The following is an 18513-nucleotide window of genomic DNA, read 5'->3' on the forward strand; positions in this document are numbered from 1 at the left end:
TCAGGAGGAAGAGGGGGAAAAAAAAACTGCTTGGAGCGCATCCGATGTTATGCTGGCAAAAGTGTTTACTGACCGCTCACAATGTGGGAAATCTGAAACACACTTAACCTGCAACAAATGTATAACTTATGGCTGTGAACTCAAGAAAATATGAATGGTTTACGAAGATGAGATTTATTTTGCTTTATGTTTTATCCGTTTTTCTTTTTTAACATTTTTGCCAAAGTGTTGGTGCGTCTTGTACCCGGTAACATGAAAAATTTCCCTCCAAAAACTACGGGTGCGTCCTATACACAAGTGCACCTTATATATGGAGGGTTATGGTATGAAAATGGCATAATTTCTTCTGATGGTCGAAACTAAAGTTTGCAGCCAGCAAATGGGACTTGTCTCAAATACAGCAGAAAGCAAATGGTTAAAATTATTCAGGCCAATAAATGACCTTTGATCTGGCAAAATAGCGCAACGTATATAAATTAAAACAAGGAAAAAGAAAACTTTGGTTGGATTTATCACTCAACTTTTTAAATCTCTTGAGAGCACTACAAAAAAAAATTCCCTAAGAGCAAATGTGGAACGTTTTCTTTGGTCTGATGAAAGTTTCAGAGCCCAAACTCGCACAAAAACTGGAAAAAAGTGAAATGAATATTTTTGTTTAATATTGAAGATGAAGCCCCTCCCCTGTTCAAGTGTGTGATGTCAGTAGCTTAACGGCACAGTATGGCAACTTTCCTCACTCTCACACACACACACACACATAGTCACGCACTCACACACACAAATATGCAATAATATTATAATTAACACCGTACGTGTGTCATGTATTATGTAAATATGTACATGTTGGCTTTTTTGTCACCTCTGACAGCAATCAAGATTGCGGCTGGACGACGCGCTTCCTCTGACAATCTTCTCAAGAAGTCTTCTACGTCCATAAAGGGAGGAAAAAAGGTGATCTGCACCCCGTACGAAGTCTTTTTTTTTTTGTTTTTTCTCCAAATCACGGGTGCGGCAGGTTCATGCGGTCCTCCACCAGGGTGTTGTCCGACCCGTGGGTCTCGATGCACTGCTTGACGACGGCCGCCACGCCGACCAGGCGCCGGTCCAGCGCGGCCAGGTGCGGCTCGGCCAGGACGGGGCGGATGGGGTCGAAGGCCAGCGCCTGCCGCATGGCGGCGCTGAGGGCGCCGCCCCGCAGCAGGTTGAGCCGGTTCCAGGTGGACACGCGGATCCTGACGCGAGACGCGCGGGGGGAATTTTTTGTCTTTGGTAGAAAGACATGACGGGAATCGAAAGTGAAAGATGTACTCACATGCAGCACTGGTAGAGCGGCGCCAGGATGCTGCGCTCGTCTAGGGCCGCATTCCCAAAGCTGGAAAATCAAAGGAGGAGGGAGATGACATTTACAGGGTGTTTTCTTTGTTTTTTTATTTTTTTTTTAAACAACCTAATATCAAGATTTTGAGTACTTGAAATCAGCTGTTATTTAGGCCTGTCCTCCCTCACTCGATTGCCTGCTTGCTCTTCACCTCTCCTTCTCGACTCTTCTCTTTTTTTTCCCCCAACTCTGCCTGCCTCTGATCTCCCTGCCGCTTCGTTTTCCTGGTGAGCACCTCAGCCATCTGGCGCCGCCCACAAATTCTGCCTGGGCCCTTCCTGCTCTCAGTGTGCCAACACCTTCCTTGGGCTGCACTCGCTACTGCAATGTGTTCCTGCTCGTCCGTTAGAAAAACAGTCAAAGTGCATTGCTACTGCTAGAAAAACAAACGGGCCGGAACATAGTCCATTAGGAAAACAGGTTACAGAAAAACTCATTCCATCCCAAACCCAATCATTCACTTTAGTACCTAAAGTCATGGATCACTTTAGCACCTGCGGTAATTGAATACTTTAGTACCTGAAGTAATCGACTACTAAAAACACATCTTTGGGATTGAATGAGTTCAGAGAAGTCACAAAGTGCCAGTGACGGGCAAATGGGAAGGGTCCTCTTAGCAACCTCTTAGCGTTGTCCAGCAGTATGAGCATGCTGGCGCCGCCGTCGTCCTGGAAACTCTCGTAATGATGGCGGTCGGCGTTCCCGATGAGATAATCGAAAACGGCCGTGTCGATGACGTCCAGTAGACGCGGGCCCGCGTCGTACGGCGCCATCTTCTTCACCGCGGAGCAGTAGCCCTCGTCGTACTCCCACCTAAGAACATCAACGACACGCTCGTGACCGATCCTATCTTTCGTTACTGATTAGTATTGCCTTCTAACGAATCCTCACCTGGCGAGTTTGCCCTCGCGGTACGTTCTCCCCCAGGGGTGCCGGTGCTTCTGCAGCGGCCACACGTCGGGCAGCCACAAGGTCAAAGATCCCTCCATGATGTCGCCCTGGCCGCACGCCGGCTCGCTCTCGCGGCAGTAGTAGCACTTCCCGTAGAAGCAGGTGTTGTTCCCCTGCGTCAGGAAGGTGCTGAGCAGCTGCTCGCTGGCCACCGGCTTGATCTCCGTGCGCAGGTTCACGTGCCTTCCCACCACCAGGGGCGCTCTTCGGAAGCCCAGGATCCTGCAGTCAGAGCGCGCGACGTGACCACGCGAGTTGCCGCGGCAATGAAGCGGAGTGACGCACCTGTCCAGGTGAAAAGCGGCCACCTCGGCGTTGTGTCGGTCGTAACCGGCGTACGGCTCCCCCTCCACCACATAGTCGCGACTGTATCTGCAAGACGGTAACAGCGAAACGGCCGCGTGAGCTAATAGTAGAAGACTAGATTAAGTGTGATAAGAATATATTGAATGAAAAATGTGTCGAGTAAAATAAACACAAAACCAGGGATATCATGACACAAAATCCAGATAAAATGGTCATGATAACCATGAAAAAAAACCTGCCAGCCCAAATAAACAAAAAAAAAATAATGGTGAACATATTATAAGACAACAAATGTGACAGACAAAAACTGTGATGCCCACAGAATTGCCCAAAAATTGGAAATCATAACCTTTGAACTAAACATGCTAATCATAATAGGATGGAGGATGATAAATAAAAGCAGAAACGGCGTAACTATAGAACTATAAAACATATCACAGATAAACACAGTGATGACCATAGAACAAAAAATATTTCAGGCATACTAAGTCAAAGAGGAATAGAGTCAGGAAGTTGGCGCTGACCTCTTGGGTTTGAAGACCACCTTCTGCCCCCCGTCCAGCACCAGAAGGGCCTTGAGCTGGGTCCCCTTGTAGCCCACGTTGGCGCGCTCGATGCGGGCTTGGCTGAGGGCGCCCAGTACAGCCGCCAGCTCAGGCGCCTCCTCGGGGTACACCTCTCGGGGGCCCACCCACTGGCTGGCGATCTCCCACGGGGACTGCAGGGTGTGCGCTAGGCGGGCGCCCCGCGCCAGCGACAGGCCCGCCTCCATCTGATTGACAAACGCCACATTGTTAGCAGGCGGCAGGACGGGTCGCCGAGAGAGCGAGCGCGAGAGCGACCTTGCGGAAGGCCCTGAGGTCTCGCCGGCTGGCCGCCGAGCCCTCGCCGCCATCCAGCAGGAAGATCTTGGCCAGGCCCAGCAGGAGGAGCACGGCGCAGAGCAGAACCACGCGCTGCTTCAGCTTCATCTCCGCGCCCGCCGCCTCTCCTCGTTCACAACCTCACCCTTGCCTTGCCGCCGCCCCGCCGGCAAAAAGGCGGCCGCCTACAGGGTGATAGAGGGAAAACAATCAGGACGGACACCTGATTGATTTTCTTTGGCGCCCCAGGACATCCGCTGATGGGTAGCTCCACTTACCCTGCCCTCATTAAAAGAGGCATGCTGCTGACAGCTGATCACGACAGCTTTACTATAGTATTGCTAACTTCATTTTTTTTTTTTTTTTTTAACATTTCAAGACTGATCAATAGGAACGTTTGATTCCACTAGTTTCAGATATGTAATAAACTTTAGTCTTTATGTAATACACACAATTTACCCACAAAACAATGAAAAAAAATTCAAAGAAAAATCCGTCTATTTCAATATAAATCTACCTTAAATGTACACATATACAATTTTTCACTGTCTTACTTTGTTATTGTGAAACCGGTCGAAGGAAGTAGTATTGGCTCAGGTACCTTGAAATAAGGCCAGGTATCGGCCCAATGCCAATACTTGCCCATCCCTATTTATCAGTGAAACGAATGAGATAACAAAAAAAAAAAATGTTGCGATGAGCCCAATGGCTGATATTGGAATATTAGCAACTAGAGCTGCAACGAATGGTTATCTTAAATGATTAACCGGCAAATAGAATTAAAACAATATATTCTAATCTTCCCTCTTTATTTAAAAGATTTTTTCCCCTTATTGACAGTACAAAACCTTTTTTTTAAAGTGCAGGTTTTGGCCCATGACCATTATGATAATCACTGATTGACCTAATTGCCCTAATTGTTTTTCATTGCCTACTTTATTATTAGCTCTACTGTGTGAAATGTAAATGTAAATCCCATAAAGTGTTACTATGCATATAACAATAAAAATGTAACTTTATCACATAATAGCAGTGTTTGCAAATGTTGTATTGTAAATCAGCAAAAAGACAATCAAACTGTGTTTACATAAAGAATGAAAAGAAACCAGAAATTATTTCCAGTCGAATAACTGAAATTCTGAGCATTCCGGAAAAATGTTGGTCTCTTAACAATGAACAGATGATCAAATTATATTAATGATGCAAAAAGCTATGGATTAGTTGTTGATTAATCACGTAATCTTTGCACTGTACCGCTAATAAAACTCACTATTCACTGAATTCAAATATTATTTATTCAATTACCATTATGCCATTTGAGCCAGAAAATAATTTACCAACAACTTAAACCAAATACACAAATAGGCTACCAGCAATAACAATAATAATAGTACTGCTACTTGGTATTGCAAAAAATACTAGTAATTACCAACAACTTAAACCAAATACACAAATAGGCTACCAGTAATAACAATAATAATAGTACTGCTACTAGTATTGCAAAGAACTACAAGTAATTTACCAACAACTTAAACCAAATACACAAATTGGCTCCCAGTAATAATAATAATAGTACTGCAAAAAACTGCGTGCTGTTCCTGCTGTGCAAGACAATAAATCGCGTCTTACTAGTAGTAACCTGAGAGTATCCTGCTACCAGTATGCTGAAATGTTATACAATAGTGACAAACATAGGTACTAGTTCTATTAGTCACATAAAAATCAAGCAGGTGTAACTACTGCACAGTCCTTCAGTCGTAACACGTTAATTCTCCTAGTATGCCCAAGTTGTGTTGAAAATCTTCATGCGGTTGAGCAAAAACGCTACTTGGGTTTTACCAGTGCTGCCAAATGAGCTTACTAGTGCAAGTCATGAATGCATGAATGCTCAAAAGGCTTTGAGTGAATGAGGAAGCCACGCAGGCAAGCTCACCTCTTTCCTCCTCCTCGTTCACACACACAATCGCTCTTTCATTACGCCAATGCCCTTTTCTATGCATGCGAATGGCCTGACAATTTTCAAATCAAAGTGCTAAATAGTTGACTGTGTGGCTATCTTCTATCCGGTTTAATGCTAACTATCGCGTTTTAGCCAACCCGTGTTGCTATTCTGTATGGATGCACCTGGCTGTGGAAGCTAAAGCTAAGCTAGCTAGTGAGCTAACATCATCGTTCGTATCCTCACCTCGCGGCCATAAGCGGTCCACCTTTCTCAAGAGGGGGCGAATTGAGGAAATTAAATTTCCCCTCCCGGAGAAGTCGTGCCAGACAGTTAAATCCTGGCGGTAGACCTTTTTGGTGGTTCCGGTCTGCGTCTGTGGCTCCTGTCGGTTCGGTGACAGCGATGCCGTCCACTTCCGAAACATAAACTGCCGCTCCCTTTACCGCTTCCAGGGGGCGCTGTTGAACCAGCCTGTCGGGCGTTTCGCACGGTGCGTGTAAGAATGGTCAGTTTACAATCATTTAAAATAACAATTGAATAAATATTAAGTTATAATTGAAAACTTTTTTAAAAGTATTCATTTAATTTTGTGGTTGTAGCTTGCACTGGTGTCAAAGTGCAAGTTTAAAGTTTATTTTGGAAATACAGAACTCCAATTAACCGCTTCTAAGTCATTAGAATTACGATGAAAAAAAAAATACTCACTCACTCACTATCTCTCTCTCACTGACCTTTTTCTTCCCAATCTCTCTTTTGAAACATTTGTACTGGCCCCTGATTTCAAAACAATCTAAATGTGTGACAAACTTGAAAAGTTGACTTCAGTTATTCCCTCTGACAGAAACTAGAATTACAATGTGGCCCACATTAAAAATGTTTGACACCTCGGATCAAAATGATTCTACAAAACACTTGCTTCCAATGAAATACTCTACACAGTCTAATATTAGTATCCAGATATTTTAAAACAGGTAAATATTGTCTTCAAAAATCATTTCATTGCATGAATCATATACAGTAAATACACTACAACACTGATGAGAAAGAGCTTGAGGCGGAAGTGTGGAGTAAAAAATAGGGCAGAGTGTTTATTGGTTCTCAGTATTCACACGGTGAGCGCATCACTCAGTAGTGAGGTCACAGCACCCGAGCACACACACGTACAAACAGATGGGGTGGGGGTGGGGGCATGTACACATCAGCATTGCCACATTTTTTATCAAGTTTTGGACGGCAAACTCGCTCAGAAGGCAGGATTCATTCACAGCATGGAAACACACTGACCACATCATATACTGTTTTAAAACATCAACTTATGGCATGTGTGGAGGCGGGGGCTTGAGGACCAGGGGTCCATTTGAAACGGAAAGATTTTGAAGGGAATTTTCTGGTGAGTTACTTGCCGATGACTCAAAAGTGACGGAGGGGGGGCTTGGGAGAAAGGCTTGACATTTGAGTGCCCCCCACGTGAACAGTCATTGTGTGACTTGTGATTGGCAAGTGGACGAAATGAAAGACGAGTGACCCAAAACTGTACATTAATGGTAAACAAAATTCCTAGTATGATTCGAATTGTTGCCCTCCACCCCCGCCAAAAAAATCCCCAGTCCTGCATGAACAAAAAAACAAACAAACATATGTCCTTTCTAAGTCTTCAATCAATTAGTTAGTCCTTAAAACCACAACGCATTTTAAATGCTTATCATGTTTTAGGTAATCAAAATGGCCACCTCTTTAAAATGGGAATCCTGAATCTTCTGACTGAGGCAGACTTTAGCCACTAAATCACTGTGCTTCCTTCAATTGTCGCTTTTTTTTTTCTTTTATACATTGCGGCGATGTTTCAAAGGAATAAAAAGTCCCTGCGAAGATGATTAGTAAAATAAGTGGTGTCAGTGTCCCCCAATGACATTCACAGCCTCATTTTCTTTTTTTTTTTTTTTTGTTGTTCTCCCAAAAACCAAAGACAACCTCACCGGGGGCCGCCATTTTTTTTTCCTTTTCTTTTTGCTCGGCCTTCAAGTCACGATGCAGATGATTGTTTCACAGCTGCTAGTGGCTCACGTTAGTACCTTTAAAAATATATATATTTAGATATACATCTGTATATATGTATTTACAGGCGTGCAGGATGCTGCCGAGCCTGGCTTTGGTTTACTCATTCATTCCTCCACAGGATGGTCCGACTTGCGGGACACAAGTCTGCTGATTTTGTCAGGGGCAGAAAAATTCATGGCTGGCAGGGTTTGTCGGTTTGCTTGTTGGGTCTGTGAAGTGCATTAATGGAAGCTCACCATGTGCAGATGATGTAAACGCGTGCATGTAAACAGCCGTTTGAAAAGCACTCAACACCCAAAGGCGCCTCTTCCTTGGCGCGCAACATTCGCCAGGTGCCAAGGCGAAAACTGGGAGGTGGCGGCGTGAAAATAAAACACGGCGAAAATGCGGAGGGGAAAAAGGACTTGTTGAATTAGATCGTGGCATCTGAGTTTTAATTGAATTTATTGGTTTCAAGATTATATATTGAGGAAAAATTTCTGGTTAAATATTCCCCTTATAAAAATTTGACACATTTCATAGATTACTGTGTAAAAAAAACAAACAAGGTATTCAGTGGAAGACATTCAACATTTCAAAGAATGCAGCGTAAAAGAAAAATCTAAATTCAAAACAAGCATTTTTGAATTGACAATTGACATACAAAACACAGGGCAAAAAAAACGTTTTTTTCAACACTCAAATGTTATTCATCAAAAGGTTAATTTGAAAAACTGTTGAGCAAAAAAAAAAAAAAAGTGACAATATTTGGGTCAATTTGACCCAATTTTCTGGGATGTTTTATACAAAATAACCCAATTTTTGAGCTTGCCTTTTTGAGGTTGGGTCAAATTGACCTACATTTTGCGTCTGTCCTTTTTTGCCCATATTTGGGTCAGTTTTTTCATCCAATTGATCATAGTGTTCAATTTTATGTTTTACATAAGTATAAATTCAAAATTCATTTAAATAACATTCGATTTGGATGACACAATTCTTCCTTCAACATTGAATTTTAAATAAATTACTTTTTTACATATAGGCCTGAATTTGACATTGAACCTTTGAGATGCTGAATTTGAGATGTTGATTTCTTTCAGATGTTGAATTTTTGAATTATTTTGATTGAAAAAAATACAATAAGCTTGAAATTCATGGAATATTTAAAATATTTTTTCCAGGTAGTGATTTATATTTTTATACTTTTGAAGCACAAGTTGTTCACTTATCTTACTTGGATTTTTTTTTTTTTTGTCGGTCAAATTATTAAATAAGGACTAATTCAGAAATTCAAATCCTAGCTCAGATGCCACAGATCTACTTCCACAAGAACAACAACAAATGTAACAGTTTCAATGTAACAGACGCTCAATGTGCAATCAATCTAATGCGTGGTAATACTGTGTCAACTGCATTGACGCTCCCAAAAACAGGAAGGAAAAATATAACACTACATACCTTTTTTTGTTATTAAAAAAAAAAGAAAAAAAAGAAAAAAAGTAAATGTCTGCGCAGCTCCAAGTAGCTTTAAAGTCCACATCACAAACTATCTGCTTCACAGTCAGCTTGTTGTTCTGTTGCCAACCCAAAGCTGTTAAAAAGAAGCATCCAAGCGGCATGTTGTAGCTTAGATTCTGGGTGGGATTTCAGATGCATTTTCTCCAAAACATATTTTATGTACAAAATACTTGACAAAAAACAAAGGGAAGGTGGAGGGTCTTATGCGTGGGTAGGGGAGGGGGGGGAGAAAAAAACAGGAAGAGACCAATTGGCGGAGCCCTTATGTTTGATCCGTCTTCCTCCAAAACCTGCAGGCCAGGCCCCAAAACGAGTCCTCGCGGTGTCTCCTCATCCGCAGAAAGGAAACGCTCGTGAAAACAAACCAAAACGACAAAAGGAAAACGAATTGAAATGAAAGGAGTGGATGAGCTCTGTCTTGACTGGTGAGCACCAGTTCCATCACCCAATCAGACGCGAGAGCAGTGGTGCGCTTCCTTGTTCAGTAGTCGAAGACCGTACGTCCACATACGCAGACACGCTCACACACAAATAGGGTTCTCTGTTAAGGCAGTGGTGGCAGGCGAGGCTGCAGTGAGGCGCCGACGGGTTTAACGGGCAGTGAAAGCTCCGAGTGGTGCGTCAAAAAAAGCTCCACCGCCTCCTGGTTGGGCGCTCACTCGAATGACATCAGATTGGCCGGCACCTGCAAGAGTAGATTTGAATGAAACCGAGTGGGATCGTTTTTAACGCGCCGCCGTGAATCTTATTTCATTTGAAGCAGTTAACCTGTTGTCTGTTGCTCTGACACGCAGCACTCAGATGTTTGAACCACAGCAAGGCGTTCATCCTGTTGCCCGCTTGGTACTTGTAGGTGTTACCTGGGCAATTGAAAAATACGATTTGACATTCACAACCCGTTTCAACTCTCGCTCACCGCCCGGGAACAAAATCTTTGACGTGTATCGCCGTCGACGGCAGCGAACGAGTTAAAAATCAATCGTGGACAAATGCGCCGCTCACCGTGCTCTGAGTCAGTCAGCATGAAGACATCCGGATGCTCGGGATCATCCGCCATCATGGCCATCAGGCCCACCACACACACGCTCTTACTGGACTTTGACTTGAACTGACAGGAGGAAACCAGGAAACAATGTTAACGTAGATCCATGTGCGTGTACGTGTGTGTCCTGCACAAGGTTCTCATTAGCCTGTGAGTGACACGCAAGATGGGAGTGATGTCACTCTTCTCATTAGTCAATGAGTGCTACCATGTGTCCGCGCACGCACACACAGCGCGGCTCCTGCCCAGTTTCACTTCACACCGTCATACATGCTGAACAAGGAACTTTGTGCAGCAATTTCTCCTGTCGGACAACATTCGACGCCAATTCTGATGCGCTCGATGGCTTTTTGTCTGAAACCACACGTAAAGCAAGGGTACACGCCGACAGACAATTTGGCACCGTTTGAACATTTTCCTTTCCTTATGATCAAACGGTAAAACGCAAATTATGTATGTATTTGAAGGATTATCATGAACGACATCTTGTGGTGTGGGTGTCTCAGTCATGTTTGTCGTCCACGATTTGCTCTGAAAACCATATTAGTATGTACAACTCAGTACTATATTTAAACGAATAATAATGTTTTCAGCCTTTTAGCACCCTCTATTGGTGAAATGTTGTTAATGCAGTTAAACGAGAGCCCAGCTATAGTTGCTGGGAATTGGGAGTCTTGTACAGTGTCTTGCCCTCTTGGACTCACTTGAATTTTACCATCTGCTAAAATGTAGCCGGGTATAACTACTCGTTATTACCTTCTGTAAATTGGAATTTTTAGACTCCAACAAAATTAGCCTATGCTATACAGGCAGCCAACTTGATTAGCATTGCCACACCAGTGAACACTTATGGTAAACAAATGCTAACACCATTTAATACACATCTACTATATATGTGCATCAGACATAATTCCATGAGTAAATGTGCTTGTTAGCTGATACGAGGTCAGTAATTTCCAGTTCTTTTCCTCTGTCTTTAATAAAAACAGACTGGGCACATTTTGTGCTTGACTGCCCTCTACTGGATACAATTTAAACACCTAAAACGGAGCCGCGATAGAACGTTTGATATGACATGTCATTTTGGGAAAATACAGCCATAGTGCTTTTTGAGGCATTTATACCTTAATTTTGGAAGCTCAATCCACTATTATTGCTTTTATCCCTTTCATCGCAGATTTGTTTTTTGAAAAAAATTATGGCTTATGTATTATGTATTTCATAATAATGGTAATATAATAAAATAATATAAATGTGCCAGAGAAGTTAAAATGATCGCCAAATGCCTACGACACATAGTCATTAGTGTAATTTATGGTAACACACATTAGTAATATATTTACACAGTACTAGATGGTTAATTCATGAGAAATTGTACAACGCAGCCTACCTTGTTGACAGTTGGCCTAGCACTGGCTTGTGTATGGAAATTGTGTTCAATGCCACTAGAATCTGTAAATAGACCGCTGAGATGCCATCTGATGTTACTGCTACCATTCCTATACCCACTGCCATTTTTTGAAAAGCTGTGGACATATTGTCCCAACAGGAGAGAAAGGGTTTATGAAAGTCAGCTAACTTTAGCCAATTTACCCGACTGGGTCGATATTTTTCCCAGCCCTACAACTGATCATCTCATGCCGACCATTGTTTCCCCTCTGCCGCACACCGAGAAGAATGTTCCTCCTTGACATCATTGTGTACCACGAGAGTAAATAATGGCTATCAGATGTCTTACGAAATCGATGATGTTTGTGGGGGTCGTTTGGTACACAGAGTGCGTATAGACGTTCTTGCGCTGCGTGTTAAACATTTAATAGGTATCACCTGTGCCAGCAAAGAAGCATTGGAAAAATTGCGGCCTCTCATCAACACACGTGACGAGAACATGCTCTCAAAGCGTGCGCATGTGTAGTCTTACATGTTTTCTCTCTGTTGCCTTCAGGGACTTGACAGGATAGTAGTAAAGTTGGGTACTGCAAAGAGCCACCCAGTATTTGGTCCAGGACGCCACCTGCAGGACAAACAATGATGCTAAATACCCCAGAGGTTGTACAGTTCTGACAGGTAAAATCACAGGGCTATGCATCCCAATTGCAAATGAAAAGCAATGATAAAAAAACATTTTTTTTAAAGTCGTACTCCAAACAATGAACTGCAATATCGCAGTGATTTACTGCAATTTTATTTTTTAACGGGAAGCATACCTTAGCTCGTTTAAGAAGGCATGCCGTTTTTAAGAGCACACCAAGCAAAGGGGAAAAAAAGAAGACGTCATGCTAATTAATATTCCTGATGTGCGTTGGCCCGATTAACAATGGAGACTTTGTTGCCGCGCTTTGTCCGGCTCATTAATCAACCACATTTCCGGCAGCCAGATTGTAAACACAGAGAGGTCCAGATTTGTTCGTATAATCTCAAAGCGTTTTACGCCTTACAAGAAAAACAATGACCTGCGAGTGAAATTCATGAGACGCCCGCGTTCTCACCGTTGGTTTCTTGCCCTCCTTGAGTATGGTCTTCCGCCTCAGCACACCCTGCACCGTCACCGCTCCGGGATACAAGTGGACGGCCAGCTCCTCGGACTCCGCAGAGCTACAAAGCGGGCGACATAAAACGAGACGTCACTCGAGACGCGTACGCGAAATCTTAAAGCGAAATAACCCAAGCACGGCGATGTGCGCGGTGGATACAAGTGCGGAAGAGCTACCTACAGTAGGTAGCAAAGACGTGCAATCTGCAAAATCACCTTCAACTCTGCTTTTGGATGTTTCGTTTGCAGAGGGATTGCAAGGTGATGTGCGGATTGTAAAAGGAGCTGAAACCTCTTCAAAGATGATCAGTGTAAAGTACAAAAGATCCCCAGCTTTAAAGATTATAAATATATATATGTGTGTGTGTGTGTGTGTGTGTACTGTAATATGTGAGTCACAACTGCGTTAGCATAAGTTTTTGATTTCCATCTGTTGTAAACAGATATTACTAACAAAACACGTATGTACATGAGCGCTTTCTCGCATAGGAAAAAGTCACAAATATCACAAAAAACAATAAACGTTAATTTATGAGAAATTAATTAGAATAAAGATGACCCAATATTTCAGGGGAAAACGCGATATAAAGTGATAGTTGGACAAGGTTATGCTGTAATCAAACATGTGGTTAAAGCAGGTCAGGGTAAAGCAATTTTATAGGGTCGGTTAATGTTTTGCAATACACACGTCACTTCCAGCAAGTTGCCGAACATAGCTTGAAGAAATACTGGTTTCTAATGACGCATTCCAAATGTTTCCAAACCTCACGGGAGGGTGAGGCTTGGATGAAGACCTTTGAAAGTGGTGATGGACAATGCTACGCAAGAACCAGAGGAATTGACAATACCACGTAAAAACGATTGGAAATAAAGACTGATATGTTCGTAAATTAGGTACGGCATTCATAATAATGCGTTGGCCCCGCATGAAATGTTAACAACATGGTGACAATGTTGAGATGAATTTGCCGATCTAGCTTTGCGAGACCGAGGACGAGGATTTGCGATTGACGCGTTGAGCACCCTGCTATTTTACTTCCATGTTACAATTTCGATATTAGCAATCGCTTCAAATTATGTACATGTAATTTTGGGTTATTGTGATTGTGCGTGTTAGTGGATGTGTGTGTGTGTGTGTGTGTGTGTGAGTGCGAGTGCGAAACACATGCAAGAAAGAAAGCAGAAGTAGAATACAGACAAAGAATCAGTTCCTCCCTTTCACCTGATCTGTGCTATCACCCCAATAATATAAAAGATAAGGCCAGCATTAAATCACAAACAAACACACACACACACACACACACACTGGAAGGTAGCCCACAGCGGCGGCCCCCTGGCAGGTGCTGAAAAGGGGGCACCAAGTGAGGATTAAAGCGAGGTTTGAGGTGGGTTTGGTATTCTGGTGGGGTGTGTATACCTGCTGGGCCTCAGGACTCCTCTGTAGGGGATGCGGGCCACGCGGGTCACTGGGCCCAGAGAGTGATAGAACCGAGTCCTGTTCAGAATAGGATAAGATATAGGACAGGGTAGGCTGTACGTAACACACTTTTTTTTTGAATGTGTGTTTTCCCTTTAGCGTTTGAAGGGCTTTATGTATAAGTGGAATTGGAGAGCGGGGCTTTGTCATTAGAAAAGCCTTGAGTCACATTTTGAAGATGATTCTCAGTCTGGATGGCAGTCGTGGGGTGACACCAATTTGCATATGATTCCAAGTCTAAAATCTCAAGATGTTTTGAGCTTTAAAATCTGAGGACTTTACGACGAGAGGCGCATTATATAAACGTGTATTGCATCAAGGATGAGGATTTTCATAGTCATCATCTTGATCGTGGCTTCAATGTAAAAACAACAGCAACAACAAAGTTAGTGCGGACGAGAACGCGGACCAGCATGCAGTTCTTACCTTTCGAAAGCTGGCCATGACACTTCCTCGCTGAGTTCAGAGCCGTCACTGCTCCCTGCAAAAACGAGTCAAATATTCAATAGAAGAAGATTTTTGTAGGGTTGGCGGCTTATGCTTTTATTTTAAGGCCATATCCCCCATCTCTTGTACTCACCAAGTGAAATGCCACTTGACAGTGTGGAGCTCTCAGCTTGGCCCCGGGTGGGACTGTTGCTCTCCATCACGCTGTCGTCCAGCAGGTGGCGCGAGCCGGCGTTGGGGAAAGTGGCGCTCTTGAACTCCACTGTATTCATCTTGTGGATGAAACTATGAGGATGCGGCATTATCAGTACGAGTTGAGCGCACCGAATTGTAAACGGCGTGAAAAGACTGACTTGTAGCCCAGGCTGTGACACTTGCGGTGTCCGTAGGGCAGCAGGTTCCTGGGAGACGGGGGCGTGGCCGGGACTTTAGCGCCGTCGGCCGCCACCGAACACTTCCGGCCGCACAGAGGAGATGCAGACGCCTCCTGGCCTGTGGGATGGAGAGCCATAAATTGTGGCCAAAATAAAACCGTTGAATTTAAGAACTTTAAGTTGAGTTGAGCTTGACGCTCACCAGCAAGATCCTCTTTGGAGGCGTTAGCACGCGGCGTGCTGGTGCCAGGCTCGATCCTCTGCGACAACCTGAACGAAAGAACGTTGATAAAATAAGCTTTGTGGATTTCAAAAATCTGTGCACTGCTGACTGAACGGCCACTTACTTATAGTTGTCATCCTCAACAAACTTCTGCAGCTCCTCGATGTACCTGACTGAGTTGAGATACTTCTGTATGTGGGGCAACAGGGGGATATCTGAAAAGTACAGAAAGACGGTTCGGATCAATACTGGAGCCATTTGCATGCAAAACTCGCATCTGGATTTGAAGCACCATTCGTCTTGTGCACTGAAATTAATAAAGCAGGATATTGCTACAACTGCAGGCATTTTAACACCACTGGCAAAATGTGGTGTGAGAATTGCCAGGAAGGTAGAAGTAATTTTCACCTGAGTTCACGCCTATGTTCACTGTGACTTTTAAAGTACTCCCATCTTTTGATAGCAACATGGTAAGGCAACAGGCGGTAAGAAGCACTGAAAAATTTTTTTTTTAAATGTTTGTATTTGTAAAGTGTGTGGGTAGGGAAAACCCGTTGAAAAATATTTATTTCTTTTCTTCTATAATTCCTTATTACAGATTCTTAGCTTTTGCTGGTGGGTTTTGAATGTATGAACACAAGGTTCACTAGATAGCTTGATAGGTCGAAAATTTGCTTGTCAATTTCAGTTTGTTGCCTTGTCGGTTAGTTTGTTTATACTATACAATAACATGGGCAGTAATCACAAACGCTTGCAGAATTATTAGCACCTTTTATACGGAACAGTATGGAAGTGTTGCACTGCCAATGCAGAACAAACATTTTTGCAAACTCACTCCATCATACTAGAATGTACACTGGAATATATTTGCAGGTACGGTGAAACACACTTGCAACTAAGTGCAAATATTCTGAGAAATACGTTCAAATGTGCAGGTTAAATGTAAAGAAAAAAAACAAGGCCTTTTTTCTCATGCCATGGGGTATAAGTGACTTGCGCATGTGCATACCCCAGGGCATTAAAGGGAAAAATGCTAACTGATTAAAAAAAACAAAAAAAAAACAAACTACTAATTAATTAGTTAATTTGTTTCATGTATAGGCATGCAAAAATAAAGCAAAACAAAAAAACATTTTACTTCCTTACAAAACAGTTTTCGCATATAGACCCCCCAAGTACATTTTAATGTATTTTCAAGTACGTTTGGATGTATTTACAAGTACGTTCAAACATATTTGCAAGTACGTCTGAACATACAAGTACGTTCGAATAACTTTGCCAGTCAAAAATGTTTATTCCACAATACAAGCGCCACACCTCTGTAGAACAACTCTGTTATTCCCACAGGTGCAATAATACACCAACTGTGTTACATTTTGGCTCCAGTTCTCACACTAGAGAAAGTTAAGTTTCTTAACTCACCGTATGTACAGGATCTCTGCAGGTCCGATATGATTCGGAGAATGTTATTCATCAGGTTGGACCGCTGCTCGTTCTCCAGGATACTGCCCGTGGAGGGGTAGGCTGAGTCCACATAGGTCAGGTCGGACAGGTACATCCCTGAGGGGGGGGGGGGAACTCTGTTAAGCTTCATCGCAATCGGGTCGAACGTCTCGCTACGGGCCAAATGGATACAAGGGCCATTTGTTGGCGCTGAAACAAAAACACACTTTTTCCTGGGATCTCAGCTCATTACAAAGCTCAGACAAATACACAAACACAACTGGGAGCGGTAACGGGGTCAGATGCCAGGTGCGAGTGGTGCGTGCGACTCGCCTCGTTTCGTGTTTGACTAGGTTGACAAGCGTAACACAGAAAACTCCCCGCGGAGTTAAAAATCTTCCCATAACTTTTCCCTACCCCCTTTTGGCTTGGATAACTCCGGTTCGGATTCTTTGCCTCGCGTGACGTAAATATTAACACAAAGCCCAGCAGCCGGGAATGGCTACCCAATCTCTCTCCCGGAATGGTAAATACTAAGGAGCTGTTTGAAATTTTTGCCTGTGGTACGATTACCCGTAAAAATATTTTTAGTGCATACTTCTTGGCAGTGAAATTAGCTTGATTTAGGGGCGAATCCGTCCATGCAACTGAGCGACTCTTGCTGGACCAGTGGTGAGTCTGGATTACGTTACCAGACAACCAGGGTGTCCTTGAAAATTGCTACTTGATGAGCTTTTACATGCACTTACTGTACGCACGCCCCGTCTGGTGACTAGCCACAATATATGCTACGTAACTTAAACCGCAAGTTGCATTACAATTTGAAATTGTCTGAGGTTCTTCGGCCAGCTGATCCTGTAAGTGCCAGAAAAAGCCAGCGTGGCCCTCGTAAACACATCAACAAGTCAGTTAACAAAAGATGTACACAGCAGGCACAGCAAGACACAATCATGCATATCCAGATCATTAGAAGTCAATTTTCCAGAATACTGAGAGCAGATGGAAGACAACTCTGCACCTTAGCTTGTTTCATTTTTTGGTTCCTATGAGAGGCAACAGTTGGTGCTAGATGAGATGAAGTTGCGATAACCCACAGACTAAACCAAACACGTCAAGAATATCAAGTTATTTTTTTTGCTTTGAACCAAACAGACACGCACACTAATGTACACACACGTGTAGCGGCGATGATTGCAAATGACAAAACACTCATAAAGTATGAATGAGGTCATGGAATATCACCGTCTGCATCTGTGAGACAGAAAGAAAACGTTCCCGTCTGCCATTTTGTTATAAGGAGATGACGGTGTCGATAAGAGGAGAGTAGGCAGGGTCAGAAAACACATGGGCCGTACGAATGAAACCACCAATCAGTCGGCTCTCCGCTCAAGCCGGTGGTTTGTAATGATGAGAATCAACCCGTTGCGAGAGGAGAAAGTGGGCAACCAGGAGGCTGGAAGCCACCAGGTAGCTGTCATAAAGCGCTGCAATCAGGTAAATTGGGTAAAAACACACCAATAATTGGCGAATTTGAGTCAGATTCCCTGCTTCCAAGCAATGTCTGCAAAGGCCTGATCGTCCTTGATTTGCTCCAAAAAAGGTCAAGCAATTGTGCATCGTTAAATCATAAAAAAAAAATGAACCAATACATAAAACTGCGGGTGTTTATGTGGGGAAAATGCAGAGCTGCCAAACGGAAATCCTTGAATGCTTGATACGCCCATATTGGTGCTGCTGTGAATATACTGTGTTGCGAAAATCATCAGATAGGCTGATAGCTTTACTAGAAACAAAAACATCTTAACATACCTCACATGTTTAGATCCTCCTTCAATTGCTTTGGGTGAGGATCAAAAGAATCAAGGAACTTGCATTCACAAATCAAAATAACAGATTCACTATGTCGATGCTATTATTGTGCCTTTCTTATTCTTTATTTCGTAAAATGTATGTCCAGTTCAAGTGCAATCTCACCACCC

The 18513-nt window shown here is 43.1% G+C and overlaps 2 protein-coding genes and 1 long non-coding RNA gene across 8 annotated transcripts in view; 1 reads left to right on the top strand and 2 right to left on the bottom strand.

Moving 5' to 3' along the window:
• LOC148416855 (uncharacterized) overlaps positions 1 to 1683 on the top strand; it is a 6956-nt gene extending 5273 nt beyond the window's left edge. The window contains exon 3 of the long non-coding RNA XR_015867015.1: positions 869 to 1683. This is a non-coding gene — a long non-coding RNA (uncharacterized LOC148416855). The remainder of the gene's footprint in view (positions 1 to 868) is intronic.
• fam20b (FAM20B glycosaminoglycan xylosylkinase) lies at positions 159 to 5866 on the bottom strand. The gene is made up of 8 exons (XM_088426088.1): positions 5684 to 5866; positions 3478 to 3683; positions 3160 to 3407; positions 2615 to 2701; positions 2270 to 2551; positions 2000 to 2191; positions 1313 to 1372; positions 159 to 1232 (listed from the first exon to the last, which is right to left on the bottom strand). The coding sequence occupies exons 2-8, from the start codon at positions 3604 to 3606 to the stop codon at positions 1001 to 1003; spliced, it is 1230 nt and encodes a 409-aa protein (XP_088282214.1). The 5' UTR covers positions 3607 to 3683; positions 5684 to 5866; the 3' UTR covers positions 159 to 1000.
• Positions 5867 to 6501: 635 nt separating this feature from the next.
• The window catches only part of ralgps2 (Ral GEF with PH domain and SH3 binding motif 2), a 60004-nt gene continuing 47992 nt past the window's right edge, over positions 6502 to 18513 (bottom strand). For 5 of the 6 annotated variants that reach the window (XM_088426027.1, XM_088426024.1, XM_088426025.1 and 2 more), the window contains 12 exons: positions 16514 to 16651; positions 15216 to 15306; positions 15071 to 15138; positions 14848 to 14986; positions 14628 to 14779; positions 14474 to 14528; positions 13988 to 14065; positions 12527 to 12632; positions 11959 to 12051; positions 9998 to 10103; positions 9764 to 9855; positions 6502 to 9680 (listed from right to left, as the gene is read on the bottom strand). In XM_088426027.1, the coding sequence (XP_088282153.1) occupies positions 9651 to 9680; positions 9764 to 9855; positions 9998 to 10103; positions 11959 to 12051; positions 12527 to 12632; positions 13988 to 14065; positions 14474 to 14528; positions 14628 to 14779; positions 14848 to 14986; positions 15071 to 15138; positions 15216 to 15306; positions 16514 to 16651 (1148 nt within the window). In that variant the 3' untranslated portion in view covers positions 6502 to 9650. The remainder of the gene's footprint in view (positions 9681 to 9763; positions 9856 to 9997; positions 10104 to 11958; positions 12052 to 12526; positions 12633 to 13987; positions 14066 to 14473; positions 14529 to 14627; positions 14780 to 14847; positions 14987 to 15070; positions 15139 to 15215; positions 15307 to 16513; positions 16652 to 18513) is intronic. The other variant, XM_088426023.1, reaches the window with a different exon arrangement.

The sequence above is a fragment of the Hippichthys cyanospilos genome, chromosome 10, assembly GCF_059441005.1.
Source record: "Hippichthys cyanospilos isolate Australia breed blue-spotted pipefish chromosome 10, RoL_Hcya_1.0, whole genome shotgun sequence".
NCBI lineage: Eukaryota > Metazoa > Chordata > Actinopteri > Syngnathiformes > Syngnathidae > Hippichthys > Hippichthys cyanospilos.

Bases quoted from the DNA above. Each gene is read 5' to 3' on its own strand.
- fam20b (XM_088426088.1), bottom strand. From the start codon at position 3,606: ATGAAGCTGAAGCAGCGCGTGGTTCTGCTCTGCGCCGTGCTCCTCCTG. The intron at 2,702-3,159 runs GTCAGCGCCAAC...ACCGTCTTGCAG, and splicing joins GTGGTCTTCAAACCCAAGAG to ATACAGTCGCGACTATGTGG. The intron at 2,192-2,269 runs GTGAGGATTCGT...TGATGTTCTTAG, and splicing joins CGCGAGGGCAAACTCGCCAG to GTGGGAGTACGACGAGGGCT.